At 34.0% G+C, this 19136-nt stretch overlaps 1 protein-coding gene across 6 annotated transcripts in view; it reads right to left on the reverse strand.

Moving 5' to 3' along the window:
* The window catches only part of TBC1D5 (TBC1 domain family member 5), a 295713-nt gene that overhangs the window by 159427 nt on the left and 117150 nt on the right, over positions 1-19136 (reverse strand). For all 6 annotated transcript variants that reach the window (XM_048950415.1, XM_048950416.1, XM_048950417.1 and 3 more), the window contains one exon: positions 16410-16541. In XM_048950415.1, coding sequence (XP_048806372.1) covers positions 16410-16509 — 100 coding nt within the window. In that variant the 5' untranslated portion in view covers positions 16510-16541. The remainder of the gene's footprint in view (positions 1-16409; positions 16542-19136) is intronic.

Here is a 19136-nt window from a genome sequence, read left to right on the forward strand (position 1 = left end):
ACAAACCTTAGATGACTTCAGCACACAGTATGTATTCATTTGGTCTGTAATATAAGCAACGCATGTGAGTAGAAATAAAGGTTTAATGAAACAAAATAACATACTCCACTAGGGAAAACACATTTTGCCCAAAGAAAAACCTAATGTAAATAAGTGGAGACTTGACTATTTGATAAATACAGCCCCAAAGGTTATATGTTTACTGAAAGAATATAAATATTGTAGGTGATGTAGATTTTTCTTATTTGACTACAAGCATTAATTGCTTTCTAAATACAATAATATTATTTCCTTTCAAACTGTGAGGTCTCATTTCTTTTACTGCAACACGTAACCAATTACCTAACAAAAGTGTTTATATTAATCACAATGACTCTATATTTTAGTTTTTATACCACTAATTTTATTTTTGCTTAGAACTGAATTCCCTCAGGCATTCTTTCATGCCAACTGTTAATTTCTATCAGTGATAAAGTTCCCTTAAGCTTCTTTTAACATCTACTGGACATGACCTCATAAAATTTAATGCCATTCATTAACCCCAAGCACTTAACTTTACACAGTAATGTCAGGCATCTGACTTTTCAGTACATGAGAAATCCAAGCGGGAACCGTTTGAGAGATACAAATTACCAGTCACTTTAGTAGTAGAAAGGATAACAATGAACAATATAAATGGGTGGCTCAAGACTTTTGGAAATGTATAGTTATTAAGATGCCCTCTATCTAGAATTATATAACACTTGCACAAACACATTGCCTACAATAAGGTATTTTTGCTTGTGCATTGACTAAAATTCAGAGCTGAGGCTGAATGCCAGGTTTTTAACACTGGCTGAAGTAGGTAGGATCTGTAGGTGTGTTGTCTTGTGTGCCCAATAGCCTTCAGGAATTCCAAAAGAGCCCAGTTGCCAGGACCACCTTGCATTATGAAAGGCAACACACCAGGAAGACTGGGGGTGAGGTAGAAGAAGCAAACTTTTTTCAAAGTGCTTCTCCCTTCCTTTCTACAAGAGCCTTGCCTAGGTTTAGCTTCAAACTGGTGGCTTTTTGTTGGATTTTGGTTATGTACCAAGAAAGATTTCCAAGGGACAGCACTGTTTTTATTTTCCCTAAGATGCACAGATGGGTGATGTCTGCTTAACTCATTTAACCATATTTCCCAGTGGCTTCACACATGTTGGATAAAATGTGGAAAATTCTAGAGGTGAATGAAAAATACGTAGTAACAATTTTATGGCTTCTTTTGAGCCATTCAAGGACATTCCTCATGGGGAGTGGAAACTGAATGACAGTCTGTCAAGGTCCCGAGTGTAAAAAGGGCACATTGTTAGGGAAAAAAAAAGGAAAAAGAAAAAAAAAGTGTTATATTTTTTATTTCTGTTGGCTCAAGAGATATCTAGGCATGCTCTGTGAAAAAGGACAGTGCTACACAGCTAGAAACATGGTCCATCAGAGTTCCAGACAGCAATCTGCTTATTCATCTCTGTTGCATGAAATCCCTCTCTGCTGCCCCCCTCCCCATGGCTATATACAGGGCTCATTTTTTCTTGATGTCACAGCCTGTTAACATTCTGGGTTAAGCAGTTTATGGTGTTGGAGTATTTCTATATAAATTGTACAGAGTAGCTATAAATTGCTTCATGAGAACCCACACTAGAATCGATTCTGATGTCTCTAAGTGCTACAATTTTATTTTTTGTTTTTCTTTTTAAGCAGCAAAAAGAGCCAGTTTTCAGATCTAAACAGTAGCTCCTGAATTTACTGATCGGAACTGGAAAATATATTCCCTACTACTCTATAAATGTGAACAGCTGAAAGTCTTTTTGCTCAACCTTTATTTCCACAGAAAGGTACACGTAAGCAGAAGACAAGTATTAGAGAACAGAGTTTTCCACATGCGAACAATGATAGTCTCTGGTACCAACCCCATCTTAAATTTCTCAGAATGACTATTTTAGCGATAAAACATACCCAACTAAAATCTACAGTCGGTGCATACCTCATAATATTGAAAATGTATTTGCATATCACATGCCATTGCTCTAAGATTACTTTAGCATAATTATATTATGATGTAACATCAGTGCGAGTGCATCAGTTGGAAAAGTTTCTACTGCCTAATAGCAGGGAATGGTAATAAAGCAGATGTATGCTAGGTCACATGACATGGCAACCAATTGGTCTATATTTGGCAAACCAAAGTATTAATGTTTTATAAACACAAAGTATGTTATATACACTTCTAACAATACAGATGTAAATCTCTGCACAGCATAAACACTTGAGCTGATCAAACATAAAGATACTGCTGTGATAGGTACTTTGAAGTTGTAGATAAGAGTTCAAGCTGCAAGACGCCAACAAAAATGGAAGTAAATAAAGAATCCCTGCCAGACTTTTAAACACGGCAGCACTAGAAGAACTTTCTGTGATATAAACAGTAATTACCTTCAATGCAGAAAGGATTTGCAAAAATAAATATACCGGTGAATATGCCAAAACTCACAACTCAATTTTTTACTTATAAAACAAGCTTCAAAAGTTACACGTTCTGATCATAATCCTCAAATAATGTTTTGCTCCACTCCTCCTAGTACGTAGTATTCAAATACTCATATATGTGCATTCACATACACAAGCACTACAGTATACATACACAAACACTACAATTCAAGTGAGGGCATCTACCCTGTAGACAATTCAATCAATCTCACAAGTGACACCCACACGTGCCTGCACACACAAAAGCAGATGTGGCATTAAGATTTACAAAGTTATTGAAACTTTTAACAAGTAAAACGCATCTTTACTTAGCTACACCAGAATGAGGAATAAAGGGGTTTACATATGTTCCAATTCTAAACCTATCAATCAAACCCATGTTATTCCTTTGGGAGCTTATTTACATGCATATTTATCAGCCTCACATGCTAATTCCCTGCTGCTTTATGCCTGCGAGGCATGTTTATGAGTCATAATTGTTGATCTCATTTGATGTATTTCACTGAAGTAAGACATTATTCAGTTATGTGGCCTAATGTCAATGAATTACGATGACCTGATCTTCGAAATGTAACTTGCTCTTTAATTTTTATTAGAGCATAACTTATTCAGAAGAAATACACTAAAATGGAAGATTACATCCTTTTGTAGTCATTTTACTTAAACATCTCATTTTTGAAATGCTCCTCCCTCCCTACCTCTAGGCAAAGTTTAAAAAGTGCTATTTGTAAACATCAAATGAAAAGAATTTTGCCTGAAATTAGTCGATATTTCTCAGAATGGGATCTTTTACATGTTTATATGTGTTTCTATTTTGTTTGAACCAGCCACAAGACAGGCCTTTGGAGCACTGATACATATGGTCTGAAAAAGGAAAAAATCAAACCCAATCTGACACTCTCAAATTTTGCTTTTCTTTAACTTCATTAAAACAGTAACAAGATTTGGACTTAATACCAGCTGGTAATGAGAACCACTAAAACAAGTTAAAGTCTCAAAATGTATTCATCACTTTTGGTGCAAAATGGTGTCAATTTATAAACTTAAGGGTCAAAGACTTAAACAGAGGAAGAATTAACAAGCTGGGCAAACTTTCTTCTAGCAGCTTGGGCTGAGTCATCAAGAGTAAATAAGGTGGTGAGCCAGTAGGGGCTCTGGCAGGTATCTAAACATGGCATTGGTACAATTCTGTTCTCTTTGCAATGATTCACGGCAGACCTCTGGTGTCTCAACTAACCTTCCAAGTTTCAATTATACTTTAAAAGTGGGTTTAATAATATTTCTAATCATTACTAATTATGCCTATTTTCCAAGGAAGATTGTAGCATGGCAGAATCAAATTAATAAAGAACGAATGTAATTGCTCTTCTCTTCTCTTGCAGCAAAGATTCAGTGTCATTACATTACAGTAAGCTCCCAAATCAAAAAACATCAAAATTTCAGGAAATTTGACACTATTTGTGCTGCTGTAGGATCCATAGTGTGAGAGGTCCCTTATGCTAGAATAAACCACCTCTGTACACGTAATTTATTACATGATTTTCAGATGTCAACACTTTCTATCTTAAGATTCAGTACTGTTGTAAATATTTACTGTCGCTTTCTTGTACAAGAGGGCTGCTCTAAAAGTAATGCCTCCCATTTTATTACATTGGCCCATGATGCGGATGTTGGTGGTACAGCAGTAGAGGTTGAACATTCCCACCAATGTTCTGTTACATGTTGTTGACATGTGCCAGATGGCAGCAGAGGGGCAGCCAAACAGAATGGCATCTGATGTGAAAGTGCACATGAAGCAAAGGTGTGGAACTGAATTCCTTCATGTGGAAAAAATTGCACCCACTGATATTCACCAACATTTGGTGAATGTTTATGGATGACCAAACAGTGCATGTGAGAACACTGATCTGTAGCTGAGAATTTGCACAATCAAATAATGCTATTGCCCCCTTTGAATATGTTGAAGTTTCCATGGAAATAAATAGGAGGCGTTACTTTTAGAGCAACTTCTGTATATATATTATCAGCTGACAATCAACTCAACATCCTCAAATTTTTACGTATTTTATAGTTAGCAGTTTGTCACAGTAGAATGTCCAACTTAAATTCAACTTTATATATTACTTTACGAAAAAAAAATAATAATTGTAGGTTCAAAAGTTTCAAAGCTGTTCCTCTGAGCTACAGTTTTAGCAAGGAATAGATTAATATGCAAAACCAGAAAATTGTACTTAGATAAGCAATGTTAAAGTCAGAAACCAAATGCAGGGTTACTTTTCCGTATGATTCTGAAATTTAAAATGACAGTTATGAACAAGAAATAGAAGAAAACTTGCAAGTATCTTCCCAAATTTGCTGTGTCTAGAGGACTTAGAGTATCACAAAGGTATTAATTCTGGAATGAAAAATCTGCTGCAGACCATTTTTATTTATTTTTTTTCCCCCCACAGAAATAACATTTTTTTTCCTGCAGAAATCAAGTAAATGAGAGGGAGTAATGGAGCACTTAATACAGGCTTTATATGGTACTTTCCCAAAACAGAAATTTACTTCTGATAAAAGTACATCACAAAGCAACTTATTTAAAGAAACATTCTCTTGATGAAGCAGCTACAATGGTGTAACTTTAGTTTATGCAAATGCCAAAGCTGAAACTGTCATGTCTTCATCTTAAATCCAAATTTATAAAATACATTAATCATACTGAAAACCTTCAATTTTAATTCCAGAATACTGAAAATAAAAGTTCTGACTGGTTAGTCACAAGAATCCCAAAACAGAACTGAATCTTCTACCATACAATATCTGACTTACATCACATTTTTCTATTCAAATAAGTAAAAGAACCATACTAATCTGCATAAGCATTATTTTTAGAATACCAACAATCAATACTTCAAAATTTCCCAGTGATATGGGAAATCCCAATGAAGTGGCAATGAAATCTCTTACTGTAGCTGATTTGGATTGCTCAGAGAAGTTGTGGAGTCTCTGTCTATGGAGATATTCAAGACCTGTCTTGATGACTACCTGTGCAACCTGTTGCAGAAAACCTGCTTTAGCAGGGGGGGTTGGACTTGATCTCTCAAGGTCCCTTCTAACCGTTCTGTGATAATTTTGTGGACATATTGATGTGATAATTCAGAATGGAGTTTTGTATGCATTTGCAAAGCAGTATTTCCTTTTGTACTTCATAAAGAATGAGTTAATACTGGGTAACAGAAGTTTGGAGGTAGTCCTGTTTCTCAATTTGCTTTCCTTTTCCATTAAGATAGCATGTGCTCTGGCCACCAGTCATCAAATCAAATTTGATGAAAATTCATTTGAGTGCAAAGTAGAAATGTCCACTAATGGACAGATTTATGTTCCATTGCTCCACCCTTTAAATATTTCAGATGAAAAGTAAACAAAAGCAATGACGGTGCCTTGAAATACTATGGCTTACACACAGAAAGTGTGCATAATGAAACTCAGATGTTTTCACATCATCAAAATTATAGCATTAATTGTCTTACATGAGAACTCTATTCCTTCAATTGCACTTAGAACTGAAACACCATACAGTTCATATTTCCTAAGTTTAAATCATTGATTCCATTATAAATCCAGTTTCTCAGAAGAAAATGATTATCACCACCATAAAAGCCTTATCTGGATGAAGTCCGTGCCTTTTAACTTCTAGGAAGATCTAAAACATTAATTTGTAATGGAATATCCAAATTTTAGTGGATAAACTTATCACACAGGGCGACTGATAGCATTTTGGTTATGTGGTCCCATTTGCACTTAACGGGCTGGGACTTGGTAAAAAATTTGAGTGCAGACCTCCTATCCCAGTTTATATATTATTGCATTTCACTCCAGTATTCAAGCAGAAGAATTTAACTACCAACTGTTTGTACAGACTTCAGATATTTAAAAGAAGAAAATTAGAGAAATTTTTGAAAAAATTTAAGTGGCCATTATATTTTACAGAAGTTGAATTTGATTTTTAACCTTCCCACCTATGTTCCAATAAATATCAAAGACATAGGTATTCCATGTACCTCAAGAAGAGTTGGAGGGGAAACACGAAGCTAGCACTGTGTTAACTGATTCACAAATGACACTGAGCAGTACGTCAAGCCAACACAGTATGTCAATGCCCACAGTACCTAACGGCAGAATGAAACAGTAAGAGCAGAATGCAGGGCTTACATTGGAAATTCTCTTAGGAAATTCTACTATTTTGACTCTTTTAAAGACAGGAGCTAGCAGTGCCAAGGTAGAAAATCATGATATAAAACCAAATCAACCTTGGTAAATATGTCTCCAAGTTAGAGCAGCGTTCCTTAAACTTGTGGCCAAAACATGATTTAATAGTAACACTCACATGTATATATCCATATTTTGCTATGGTTTACCAAAGTTTAGAGAATAGTTTAACACGTTTAAAACATTTTAACTTTATGTGATAACTTATAATACTGAAAAGGTTACACTGATCTGCTTCTTTGAAAATATTTTCTACATGACAGTTACCAAAAATACTTTTAGCTGAAATTCATGAAGACTGACAGGTACATATTTATTGTGAGTTTGTATACAAAACATGAAAATGTCGTGGGTGTACTCTGATATGTACCAAATTTATGATTTTTTTTCAGTGAATTAGCTACCTGACTCAAAGGAAGCATGAAACAAAGAACAGCATGGTCACTGAAGTAGCTCTCTGAACCTTGAATGATCTGGGTTCAGTTTCTGAACCTGACTTCATGTATGAATCAGGCCTATCATTTAGCCTGTTTCAGATTTCTGATTGTATGAGAATATAGAATGTTATTATTATACATATGGATATGATAATTCATTTCTTAGCTTCTCTGGTATGAGATGGCTTCTAACAAGATTAAGTAAGCACAGAGATGCAAAAGAAAACCTAAAATCCCACTGCTCTTTATAAACAGATCAAGCTATGGGGCATAAATTGCATCATAAGATTGTGTGATTGTCACAAATAGTAAAAATAAACTTATTTTGCTATATCCTTTTGTGTCATCTGTGTTGCACTTGAAACATTATAGTCACATGATTACTGTTGCAATGACCCAAACTTCTGACATGATTAAAAAGCTGAACAGGGATAGTCGTGAATAACTAAAATGTATTCTAGACTCTGACAGAAGCGTTCAGTATTTTTTCAGAATGTGTGTGTGTATATATACACAGATATAAATCTCAGGCTTCAAATATTTAGAAACAAAACCCAGAATTAGTTCACTTATATAAAATGATTTAAACATCAGCTCACCTACCGGCATCTGATACGTCTCACTTCGTATTCAGTATAATTTAAAATCATAGAATCATAAGAACCACAAAGGTTGGAAAAGACCTCTATGATCACTAAATCCAACCGTCAACCAAAGCCCACTATGCCCACCAAGCCATGACTCTCAATGCCACATCTACGTGGTTTCATTGTTTTACAGTAGCTTGGTTTGCTATTTTGTTGACTGGGAAGAAATTAAAAAAAAAAATACTAAGTCTCTACAGATTTCATTCCCTCTGTTTTAGCCTTTATTTTTGTTTAGAGATATGATAGTCTCCAACAATCCTGTATATTTACCCTTTTTTTTTTTTTTTTTTTTTTTTTTTCTTCATTTTCTTCATATCTGATGTGCAAAATGAAGACTGGGGCTTTAACAGTTATATGTACTCTTGCTTCTGAGCAGTCAAATCATGAGACCAAATACTTGAAATCTGGACACTTCCAAAATTAAGGAAATCCAAATACTGAATCTAAATTCAGTATCATGGGCTGAATTATTGCTTCACCTAAGCAATAAGGGCACTCAGGCTCATTGCCTTTACCGTCATTTGGAACCCTGCCATTAATTTTAATAGGATCAGGATCAGGTCCCTGACTTTCTCTACATCAAAGAAAAATCTTTCACAGTCATTTTGTTATAAATAATTAAAGCTGATTAGTAATAATAAGGTACTTTAACTGAAAAGGTAAACAGTGGAGACATTTATTATCAAAGTAAGAAAGGAAAATTAAAATAACCTGCAACACTTTTTGTATGTGCAATTCATCAGGAAATGTTGTAAAAGAACAAAAACAAATGTTGGCTCATTCCAGAGGTTCTTTGTCATCATTAATGTATTCAGGTTTTCACAGCTGAATTGCTGTACTTTGAAAAGATTTTCATGAAAGGAAACTCAAATTCAACGTTTAAACAAAGCTGTCAGGTTACCAAGATCCATATTTGTTTGTATGTCCAGAAAATGTTTTCTCCTTTTTTAAAAACCCTGTGGGTAAGAAGTATTATTATTCCTTTGCTCTCAATTTGTAAACAAGAGAAAATATGCTTTTGTTAAGCAGCACATATTTATTTGTTTGTTATTCTTAAGATGAAACCAGCAGTTAGAAATATCAGTTCCAAAGCAGAGTTGAAAATATCTGGTAGGAATATTTTACTTCATTACTAGCTCTGTTCCTCAAATTGATACAAATGGCCTCCTTCTGTTTCTGTCTGTCTGCTTGCCTGATCAGTAGAGCTAATTGTCAGAGCTGGGGAGATCTCCTATATCTAAACAGAAGATATGCAGTTTGTAACCTGCTTAATTTGCCTTATGTCCTGGATGGCCCTCAGTATGTTGTTCATTAAAGTATCAGCTGTTTAGTTTGTAGCAGTGGCAACCTAACCGTAGGCTTATTTTTCTTTGTTAAAAGGCCAGATTGTCAATAACTAATACACATTTAACTTATTTTAAGTAGTACAAAATTATTTGGTATGATGGCACTTTTATTCCTCTCCCACACCTCTGAGCTCTGCATGTGCACAAAGGACGACAGGGGCATTCAAGGTGGATGAAGAATAAGGCTTACAAGCTAATGAGAAGCCTAAAACTGAAGCTGTGCAGTATCACTTAGTAATATCACTTAAATAAAAGCATGTCAAACTTTTTAATTTTTAAAATAAGGAATTCCAGATTTTTACAAACATCCACAAATACAAAAGGTAGGAAAGATTCTGTCTATGCTGACAGATTTCTGCTATATAGAGCAATCAATTTCTAATACAATCAAATCTGTGGCAGTTTAACTCTTTCAAAATGTTTAAACATACACTTAATCTCAGGTGCAGGGGTATGTAATATCAGCTAGCTGCATACAATTTACAAACAGCTTTGTAAATTACAGTCTTGTGTATGAAAGGACAGAAGGGAGCACAAACATTTAATTATTATCCTGTACCAATCATGCTGGCCTCAGCTAGAATTCTGATTTACTAGTATTTTTTTATACATACACAAAGAAAATCAAGCTTGTACAGTTCAATTTTTTTAAATTGAGAAAACCTGCCTTTTGCATGCGTAAGAGATATAGCCATTTAACATAATCTTATCACTGCATCAAACACTTAATATTTGAAGTGTTTACATATACTAGCCTTCATACTACATTTTTACATCAAATCTGAGTAAAACATTCAAAGAATGATTGCACTGACTTCTGTATAACTTTTAATAATGAAGTAGTTTTCACATTAAATTTATAAAGTTTTTATTAAAAAGATTCTTCTGTATGGATGCCAAGAAGTTACTACAGTTAAAACGGAATTTTCAGCTTTGTATTTTAAGCTTCTATCAGCATATCAAATTTAGTTAAAAAATCTTTCTTTTTCATTCAAATTGCACCATTTGTTTTTACAGCACATATGTTATATTACAGATATAATAGGAAACAAGATGAGAGCTAGCTAGATGAGCTTTAACCTGGATTTGGGAGAAGCTAGGAAAAAGAAATACTGAAACCAGCATTTCCCTAAGTAAGGACATGAGGAGTTAAGAGAATGATGAGACTGATAAGTAATTTATGCCAGTATTTGGGCAGGCCTGCATCTGGAAAGAACTGGAAGCTCCCAGCTGACAAGACCGAATAGAGGAGGATTCCCAGTGTTACTTGTGAGGCAGGCCTTACTTTCTGTGCAGTGATGCTGAGGAGAACTTTCAAAATGATCAGTTTAGATTTATTCTGCTTCTACAGACACTGCCAACCAAAAGGTCTTTTCATATATCTTATAAACCACTGAACACAGGTTTCCTACATAGTGCTTGTACTGATTATCTGTAACACATTATCTCAAAACTGGAATTCATGTAGCTGGACCACTCTGGACCAACAGGCATTGAAAGAACTTCAGTTCAAGGACTTCTACTCTGAAGTTGTGTTTGACACACACCACCTCGGGCACACACACAGTCTGCATCTGATTAGTGAGAACTCTGCAGTATAACTAAATCCTGAAGAGAAAACCAAGATCTTTAAGAAGGAGCTAGTGACAGACTGAGTTAACTCAGGATATACCGTGTAGCTTCAATAGCCTTTGTCACTACAATCCTGTTGCAGCTCAATTAAAAGCAAACTAAACAGTAGTTGTTATTAGTAAATTAATATTAAAATGCTTGTTATGTTAGCATATGGTGCTCGAAGATGTAACAACCTTCCTGTTTTTATTCATAAAATACAAAGCAAATCAAAGACGGTACTTTTCTCTCTAGCACACCTCCAATCTTTACACCTGTGCCTGTGACGGAGAAGCAGAGCCTGGGCAGAGAAGCCCCAGCAGCTCTGAACGATGAGCCCTAGAAAGAGCTGTGCTGCTGGGACACAGTGAGGCCTCTTAAGAACAATGCTGTACCCCACATACTTTTCCTTCTCTGGAGAGAAGATGAAAGAACATACATTATGTGACACACATGATGTCATACAACACACTGTAGAAAAATATTAATATAAAACTAATAGAGCCTCAAATACTCACTGTATTTGTTTTCTCAGTTGCTTTCACCTAGGAAAGTACTTCTCACACAGAGAGTTCTGGACCTCTGTGATTGTTTCTTATACGTGTAACCACTGAGGTGATCTCTCAAAACACAGATGTGGATGAATGCCATACAGGGCAAACTGAGGAGGATTTTAAGGGTAGAAAATAATAAGACTGAATAGCTATTGACTGAATAGGAGACAATAATTTTCTGCCACCAGTAACTCTCTTAACACCAGAATGATTGTAAAAGGATGTATCTGAGATCAAAATAGTCCCCATGTGAATCATACTTAAAATTTGGGGAAATTATTTGACAGCATGTGCCTCTTACTTGGTTCTCTGAAGGTGAACATTTATTTTGCTACTTCGTTTCCCTCTGCTTTTTGCATGTTTTCTGTATAATATGGCATAAATCAAGTTGTTCAAACTATGATGTAAGGTATGGTTTTATACAGCAAGAGTCCGTAATGATCAAGGTAATGAGGTTTATACCAGAACAGCAAAATTCTTCCAAAAGGAAAAATGGAAACTCACAGAATAAGGTCAAAATGGAAACATGAATGTTCTTCTACTATCTCACTTTTTTTTCATGACAGCCTTGAAAATCACAAGGGATGCAATGGTAAGTGTGAGGTGAGCAACTGATCTATTTTAACTAGATTAATATCAATCGTACACTTTAATAGTTATCTTTATCCTTCCAGCTATGCCATCCTTCTCTGTTCTCACCACCAGCTAAAGCTGTTAGACAAGAAATATACCCCCCAAATAGGAAATCCAAAACACTCTACCCATTAAAGGTTTCCCTTTTTCTTCTACTAAGAACAAAGAACACATTACATTTTTCTATCTGAAGTATGCTATTAAATAATAGCTTGTACACTAATTAAAGCAAATGTAATTGTGAGAACACACTGACATTGTTGAAGTAAATTACCCAATTCGTTAATAGTTTCAAGTGACCTTAATTGTATTAATTGTGATATTGAGCAAATTAAATTGAAGAGTGTTAAACGCATTGTTCCAGTCTGTCCTTAGAGGATCAACTTTCTTATTACATGAATGAAATGGGAATACTACCAACTACATTCTTCAAAACTTGTGTCAGAATGTGGAGAGTTCTATAACTTTGAGTAAAAATTTACTGCAGCTCAGAAAGTTACCCTAATTAATCTGCTCAAATGTAATATAAACCTGAAGCATTTGGAAATTAACAAAGTATTTGTTAGATGTAGCACAGAAGGAAAAAGTAGAAGAGTAAAGTTTCTGAAATTTCCCATCCTATATTCATTGTTTATAGTGTCATCTGGAGACCAAAAAGATTCACCATATTATTCTGATGAAGATAACTAGAATCATACAAAATGAAATGAATAAAATGAACAACACCATGGAAACTTTTTGAACACAAAAAGTATTAAGATAACACCTACTTATTATAGTCAAAAGTAAAGAAAAAGTTATAGGTGCAAGCATGTAAATGACAATACACTAAGATCCAAAAGTTATAAACTCAAATAAAACGTTCCTAAAATTATTAAAAAATACCATTTGAATTGTAAGGCTGCAAAAATGAGAATCCCATTCTCATAATTTTTGCTAGTTATTAAAACTGCAATTTAAAAGCATATATGATTGAATATATGCAATGAACATGCATTCATTTATATTGAAAAAAATAAAAAAAATTGAAATAATATATCCCATTCTTTTTAATATTTAAGTATTGCAGGAGAATAAGAAAACTCTTGACTGCTAACTAGAAACCTAGTTTGTAGCCTAGTTAACAGTTTGTAGACTGTTAACTAGAAACCTGACTTTGTAAAATTGCAAAAAAACACATTCTCATGATTTGTCGTAATTCAACATTCAAAGAACCACAGTTAAACATTTACCTCATCTATTGTGTTCTAGTTTTATTTGTTGAGATAGACAATCTGTCTATCTATCAATGTTGCATTTGCAACATTAAATCCTCCTACTGAAATCTTATTATTCACAGGGCACTTATCTAAAATCTCAAAAATGCTTTGAATTCAGTGTTAGCCCTTCACTGTGCTAACAGCCATATCTTTAATAAAACACGTTTTCCTTCTGCAACTTCACAGAAATTTTAATAAAAGCAATAAGTACTGCTAGACTAAATAAACATCTTTCTGGAACCCCATCCACCACATTCTTCCTCACTGACCGTAAATGAAAAAAACCTAATCTATGTATATTGTTTTCCAGCCAGTTATACTTAACAACAATCCACAAATTTTCAAGGTTTCTTTTCTATGAGTGCCTTAGGAGACAATTTCAACTGGACATTATATCTCCCATTTCTACATTTCAGTATCAGCTACAAACACTTAACACAGTCCTCCGCATACATTAGCAAATCAGACTAGCTCTATTATTATGTACTTATTTTCAGTGTACTTAATAGTGGTGTGCTTTATTACCTCATCCCAGTGAAGACTTCTATAACTTTGTCTCCACGGTAATCCTTTAAGCACTCAGCTCAGCTTCAAATATGTCCTGGTATTTCAGAATATTATATAGAACATCGATCAATTTTTCCTACTAAAGCAATAGTGCGTTTGCTTAAACACAGCTTTCACACATTAGAATCCCTTTGCTAAATTCAAGCAACTTCAACTATGCAAGGTCTTTTTTGTATTAAAGAAATGGCTGCATCTTCCCCATCCTCATAGTATACTACAGTATTTTTAAGTGGGACTTCACATTTTTCTTCAATGAGATAAGGATTCATACAATTTTCTAATACGCTGCAGAGCTACTGTTAGAAAATGCATACGCAAAAGGAAGAAAGGCTGTGCATATATATCACAATATGAATTGAGACAATTCTCCATCCATCCCCTAAGTATTCATTATTTTGTTTCAACAGTTAGATACATCATTTGCAAAACACTGATTACTTCCTTATTCTGAACTTGTAACCAGGCTAGATGGACAAAAACGATGCCATACCTTGATGCTCAAAGACATAACACGGCATAAATATATGTTTTATTTAAAATCAAATATTAAAACTTCAAATATTTAGTTTGGATATATAAAGTTTCAAATTAAAATGCAGTATGTGTCTCACAGTAAAAAAAAAAAAAAAAAAATCACAAAAATGAAGATGAAATGGATGCTTTATATAAAATATTTACATAGATAGAACATCAAAAATGTACCATAGTTGGTAACCTTTATGACTTGGGGAACCATGTATTTACATATCTTTATCTTTGCATGTGCGTATGTGGTGTTGTGTATATATTTTTAACAGTTGACAGCTGTTTTAGAGCATACAGAGATGCCAGGCTGAATGAGGGTCTTGATTACTTCAAGATTAGCTATCTAAAGTTTCTATTCATTTTAAGTGTTGTTAGTGCGAAGAGTCATTAGTCACTTCCTTGTCTCATAGAACATCAGCATACATTTACATTGTTAATGAACATTTGGGGTAAATGAATTAATGGCACTTTTAAACATCAATTCAATACCAATAACTTTGTATGTCATAGAGATGTTAAGGTTGGGATAAAAACGAGAAACCTTTTCAGTCAAGGTAACTAATCATTTCTGGCACAATAAAGGCTAAAATTAATTTACTGAGTTTTTTTAACAGGATAAAAATCTTGATTTTCCTTGAAGTGAAGTTGAGAAAATTTCCAATATTTTCAGGGAAAAAAATCAGAAGAAAAAGCTCATCTTTCTTGATTGGTGTAAAGTAGAAGCAAACTATACTTCCTCAGGAAAATGGTTTTTATTTTAGGTTATTGCAACGGATTATTTTCAAGTATCTAGAAATACTTATAAAATTGCTTTTAGTTTGTCAGACCAACATTTTTATACTTTATACTGTTAAGATGTCAAATATAACAGAGGAAGAACACTGACGTGAAAAAGCTATTTCATTTAATCATCAGGTTTTAAAATACTATCCCCTAGATGTTCATTCTAACTTTTTGATACTCAAAAAGCTTTATAAAGCCATGAAGAAAAAGCAAACAAACAAACAAACAAAAAAAAAAAAAAAAAAAAAAAACCCTCAAAGGAGCAATGAAGTTTTACCCACGTATTTTAAAGCAACGCACTGGCTTCTTCTAAACTGAAGTAGTAAAACTGACTAAGCAAATCTTGACATAGCTTTCTTATTAAGCACTAGTAAACAGAAGATTTATAGACAGATACACCCACAAAGAATGCTTGATGTGAGTGAGGGACTTAAGAAATGTGACAAAGTTGTTTCAACTCAGTAATTTAAAACACATTTTTTAGTTTGCCCTCCTGGTACCTGTGCTCAATGACTGGAAAATTGCAGGTAGTTAAGGTGCCATTGTGTCTAACTGAGTACTTGAGGAATGTTTTCATGACAAGGATCTTGGCTTCTTGTTAAGCTTATCACTTTCTTCGAACCACCTATACTGTCACCACTAGCAAATAAGTAGAAAAGAAAAGCGGTGCAGGCACGCATTGCATTATGCAAGTATTTTGCTCTCACTGTTCATTACATTGCATTTTAAAATTTATTTCGGGTTACAAAGTAGCTTCTGCTGTTAAGAGTCTATTCATTCTACCTCAACTTTCAGCATTTTAAAAAATAAGTATATATGACAATATTCTTATCAAAAGAAGGTCAAACAAAAAATGAAAATCACCCTTTTTATTTCTATAAACTCTTCCAAAATAATGCATTTCACTTTATCACAGTTTGAATAAATAAAGAGGTAAAAAACCCTGGAACCAGAGCAATTGTGAAAGAGCCCATCTTTCAAAAAGTAACTCAAAGCCATGCTTTATTTCAATATTCTTATGCTGAAATCAGTGTTTGGTTTATGATTAAAAAAGGATGACAGAGCATTAAACATTTGGCTAATGTTTCTGTCTGAAATTGAAAGTTGACTTTTCGTGGTTTTCCTTAGTATCAGAGTGTACTACACAAACTGTGAAATGTTCTTTAAGTTTTCTTGTCAACTTCATTGAGAAAATTAAACAAATTATGACAGGTATAGTCATCACGACACATTATGTTTGTAGGTATAAAGTTAAAATAAAACATCCCCACACAAATACAAAACTCACCTTCCTCTGTTTTGTTCAAGTAACTCTGCAAGGGATCAATGCCTACTTCTTGTTCATCTGTTTGCAAAGGGTGTCTGGTTTCAGATACAGATTGATACATACTGGCAATAATTTCCACTGAAGGATATTTATCTGGAGGAAAAGAAGAAACAAACAGTGTTTCTTTAACTACTTTGCAATAACACAATTCACAATTTAAAATACTTAAAAATCTTTCCTTACTTTCCAGGTAGAAAATCATCATTAGATGCTAAATAGAAGAACAATGGCATTTCCCTTCAAATATTTTGTTACTTGAAGTCCAAAAGAATTGTTATAGTAGCTCTCAATAATCACATGCAAATAAAATGCATATACTGTTTAGAGGGACAGTGAGCTGTGGCAGGAGTCTCTCTCCTTCCTTTTCTAGCTTTCTCAACTCCCCTTTCCATCTCCTTACAAAAACAATTGATGCTAGGCTGTGGGAACAATGAAGGTTGTAGAGCAAAGTTGAGGTAACAGCCATCATCACATCCTTCTGGATTCAGAACACCTCATCCTAGAAAAACATTTTTCTTTTAACCATATTTATATTTTAGAAACCTCAGATAATGATTGGTATGATGATTTCAGTTTAATCAAGATTTCTATTAGCTTTGTAGTAAGGTGATGTTAAGGAAACATTTGAAGAAACTTAATCAGCTAATTAGTTAATATTTATAAAGAAGTTCTTCCCAAAATTAAGAACAAAAGGAGATAAAGCAGGTCAGTGAAAACCCAACAAGAGGGTTATACAAGTTCATCATCACAGCCTGAATGGAATACAAATCAGTAACACACGAATGACCAAGAACGATGTTAGAACCTCATGTGAAGTACATTTTAAGCTAATATTTGCTGCAATGAAAAACAGGATGCCAATAAAAAGGGAGAAGCAGATGGTGTTATGGTCAGAGAGGTAAGACAGAGAAATGACCTTTCAAGTGCATTATCACAATGCAGGAATACATTTTTTGAGACAGCTTTTTGGTCAGTACACAGCAATTTATTAACAGCTTGAGAGAGACGGAGCTAACACTGGCCTGTTGCTGCCACTTTAGTTTTAAGTATCATCTCCTGTAGCTGCTTAGTTTACAATATTTAAATTTCTAACTCCAAGAAAATCATATTTAAGAAGAAATATACAAAGAGGTATGGTCCTATAGTTTCAGGATTGGTATATTACCAATTCAAAAATCACTTTAATTATGCTTTTCCTATGGTTCCTGTAAGGCACTGACCACGTACGCTTAATGACTTCAGTTTACTAACAATAAACAAATGATCACCTGTTGCTACTTTCTAGCTAAAACATTATCTGATGGTGCTTGGAACTGAGGGAAGTCAGGACTGCCTGCATTTGCAGTGGTACATATTTACGGCAAATTTTACAAGCAAATAATCATAGAATCATAGAATCACAAGGCTGGAAACAACCTGTAAGATCATCCAGCCCAACCATCTTCTCATTACCACTGCTACACAAACTAAACCTAAATCATGGTCTTAGAGAAAAAGCACCACAAATACAGAAAGGCCTTTAACAAGTCTTTGCATGATCTCAAAAAACACATTACGAATGCAAGTACACTTCACATGCTTTGTATGTGATTTATTAACCATAATCACAGAAAATTCATGAATAATAACTTCGAGAGAAGCATTTGAAAACTTACTAGTTATTTAAACAATATCTCAATGCTTGCGGCAGTCCTATGACTACATAATACTGGCAGATGTTTAAAATTACTTGATATTTTAAATAAATAAATGAAAAACTCATAACAATTAAAAGTTGATTATTTATTTAAAGAAAAAATTGTAGAAAGATATGTTTACACTTTTCTCCTGTTGGAATTCTAGTGGCTTCTCCTGTTGTCTTTGCTGTATCACTGCTGGTGCCTTTCTAACGCATGACCTTTAAAGTTTCATTTACACCATTCTGCTACAGTTTAACTTTTTGTTGTCATGGTCCTTCAGGACATAAGTAAGGTACAATGCTACTAGCTTTTCAGATCGAGAATCAGGCTCAAAAATCTCCTTATTACCAGCCACCACTTTAAGAAAAAAATGTGCTTTGGACTTACATTTTCTTTCATTCATATGAGTAATACATTAAGAAATCGGCTCTGATAAGTTTCTCCTTTGTCCTCTTTTCTGTTTGTACCTTCTCTCTTTCTCTCTCTCTTTTTTATTTTTTTTTAATACTCCCCAAATACCATGCCTTTACAACATGTAAGAGCCATAATTTACTTTACAGACAGTTACAGCAATTTTAAAGCTAAAGAGATTTACTATTGATACTCAAATGGTGATTTAATCAGTTACTTGTGTTTGTTTATGGATACATTTGATTAGTGTTTAAAAAAAGTATCACTATTAGCTTTAGTGATAGTCCAAGCAATTTCCTTTATAGTTCCATACTTAAGTTCTTTTCAGCTCTTCTAAGAAAGAACAAAGCAAACTATTAAATAATTATGATTACTCTCGGGATCTTACTCTGAGAAAGATTAATTCTTTACAGGTTTGTGGTTGATTCGTAATGGCCTATAACATATTGCTCATATTAACTAAGATGTAAGTTAAAAGCATTTTCAATGTGAAACAATAAAAATGTTATTAAAATCCTCTGAAATTCAATTAGCTTACAAGACTTGATACTGCCTACCTAGACTCTCAGTCAGAGCTAACAGTGACTTTATTATCTAT

This window comes from Lagopus muta, chromosome 7, assembly GCF_023343835.1.
Source record: "Lagopus muta isolate bLagMut1 chromosome 7, bLagMut1 primary, whole genome shotgun sequence".
NCBI classification, from domain to species: domain Eukaryota; kingdom Metazoa; phylum Chordata; class Aves; order Galliformes; family Phasianidae; genus Lagopus; species Lagopus muta.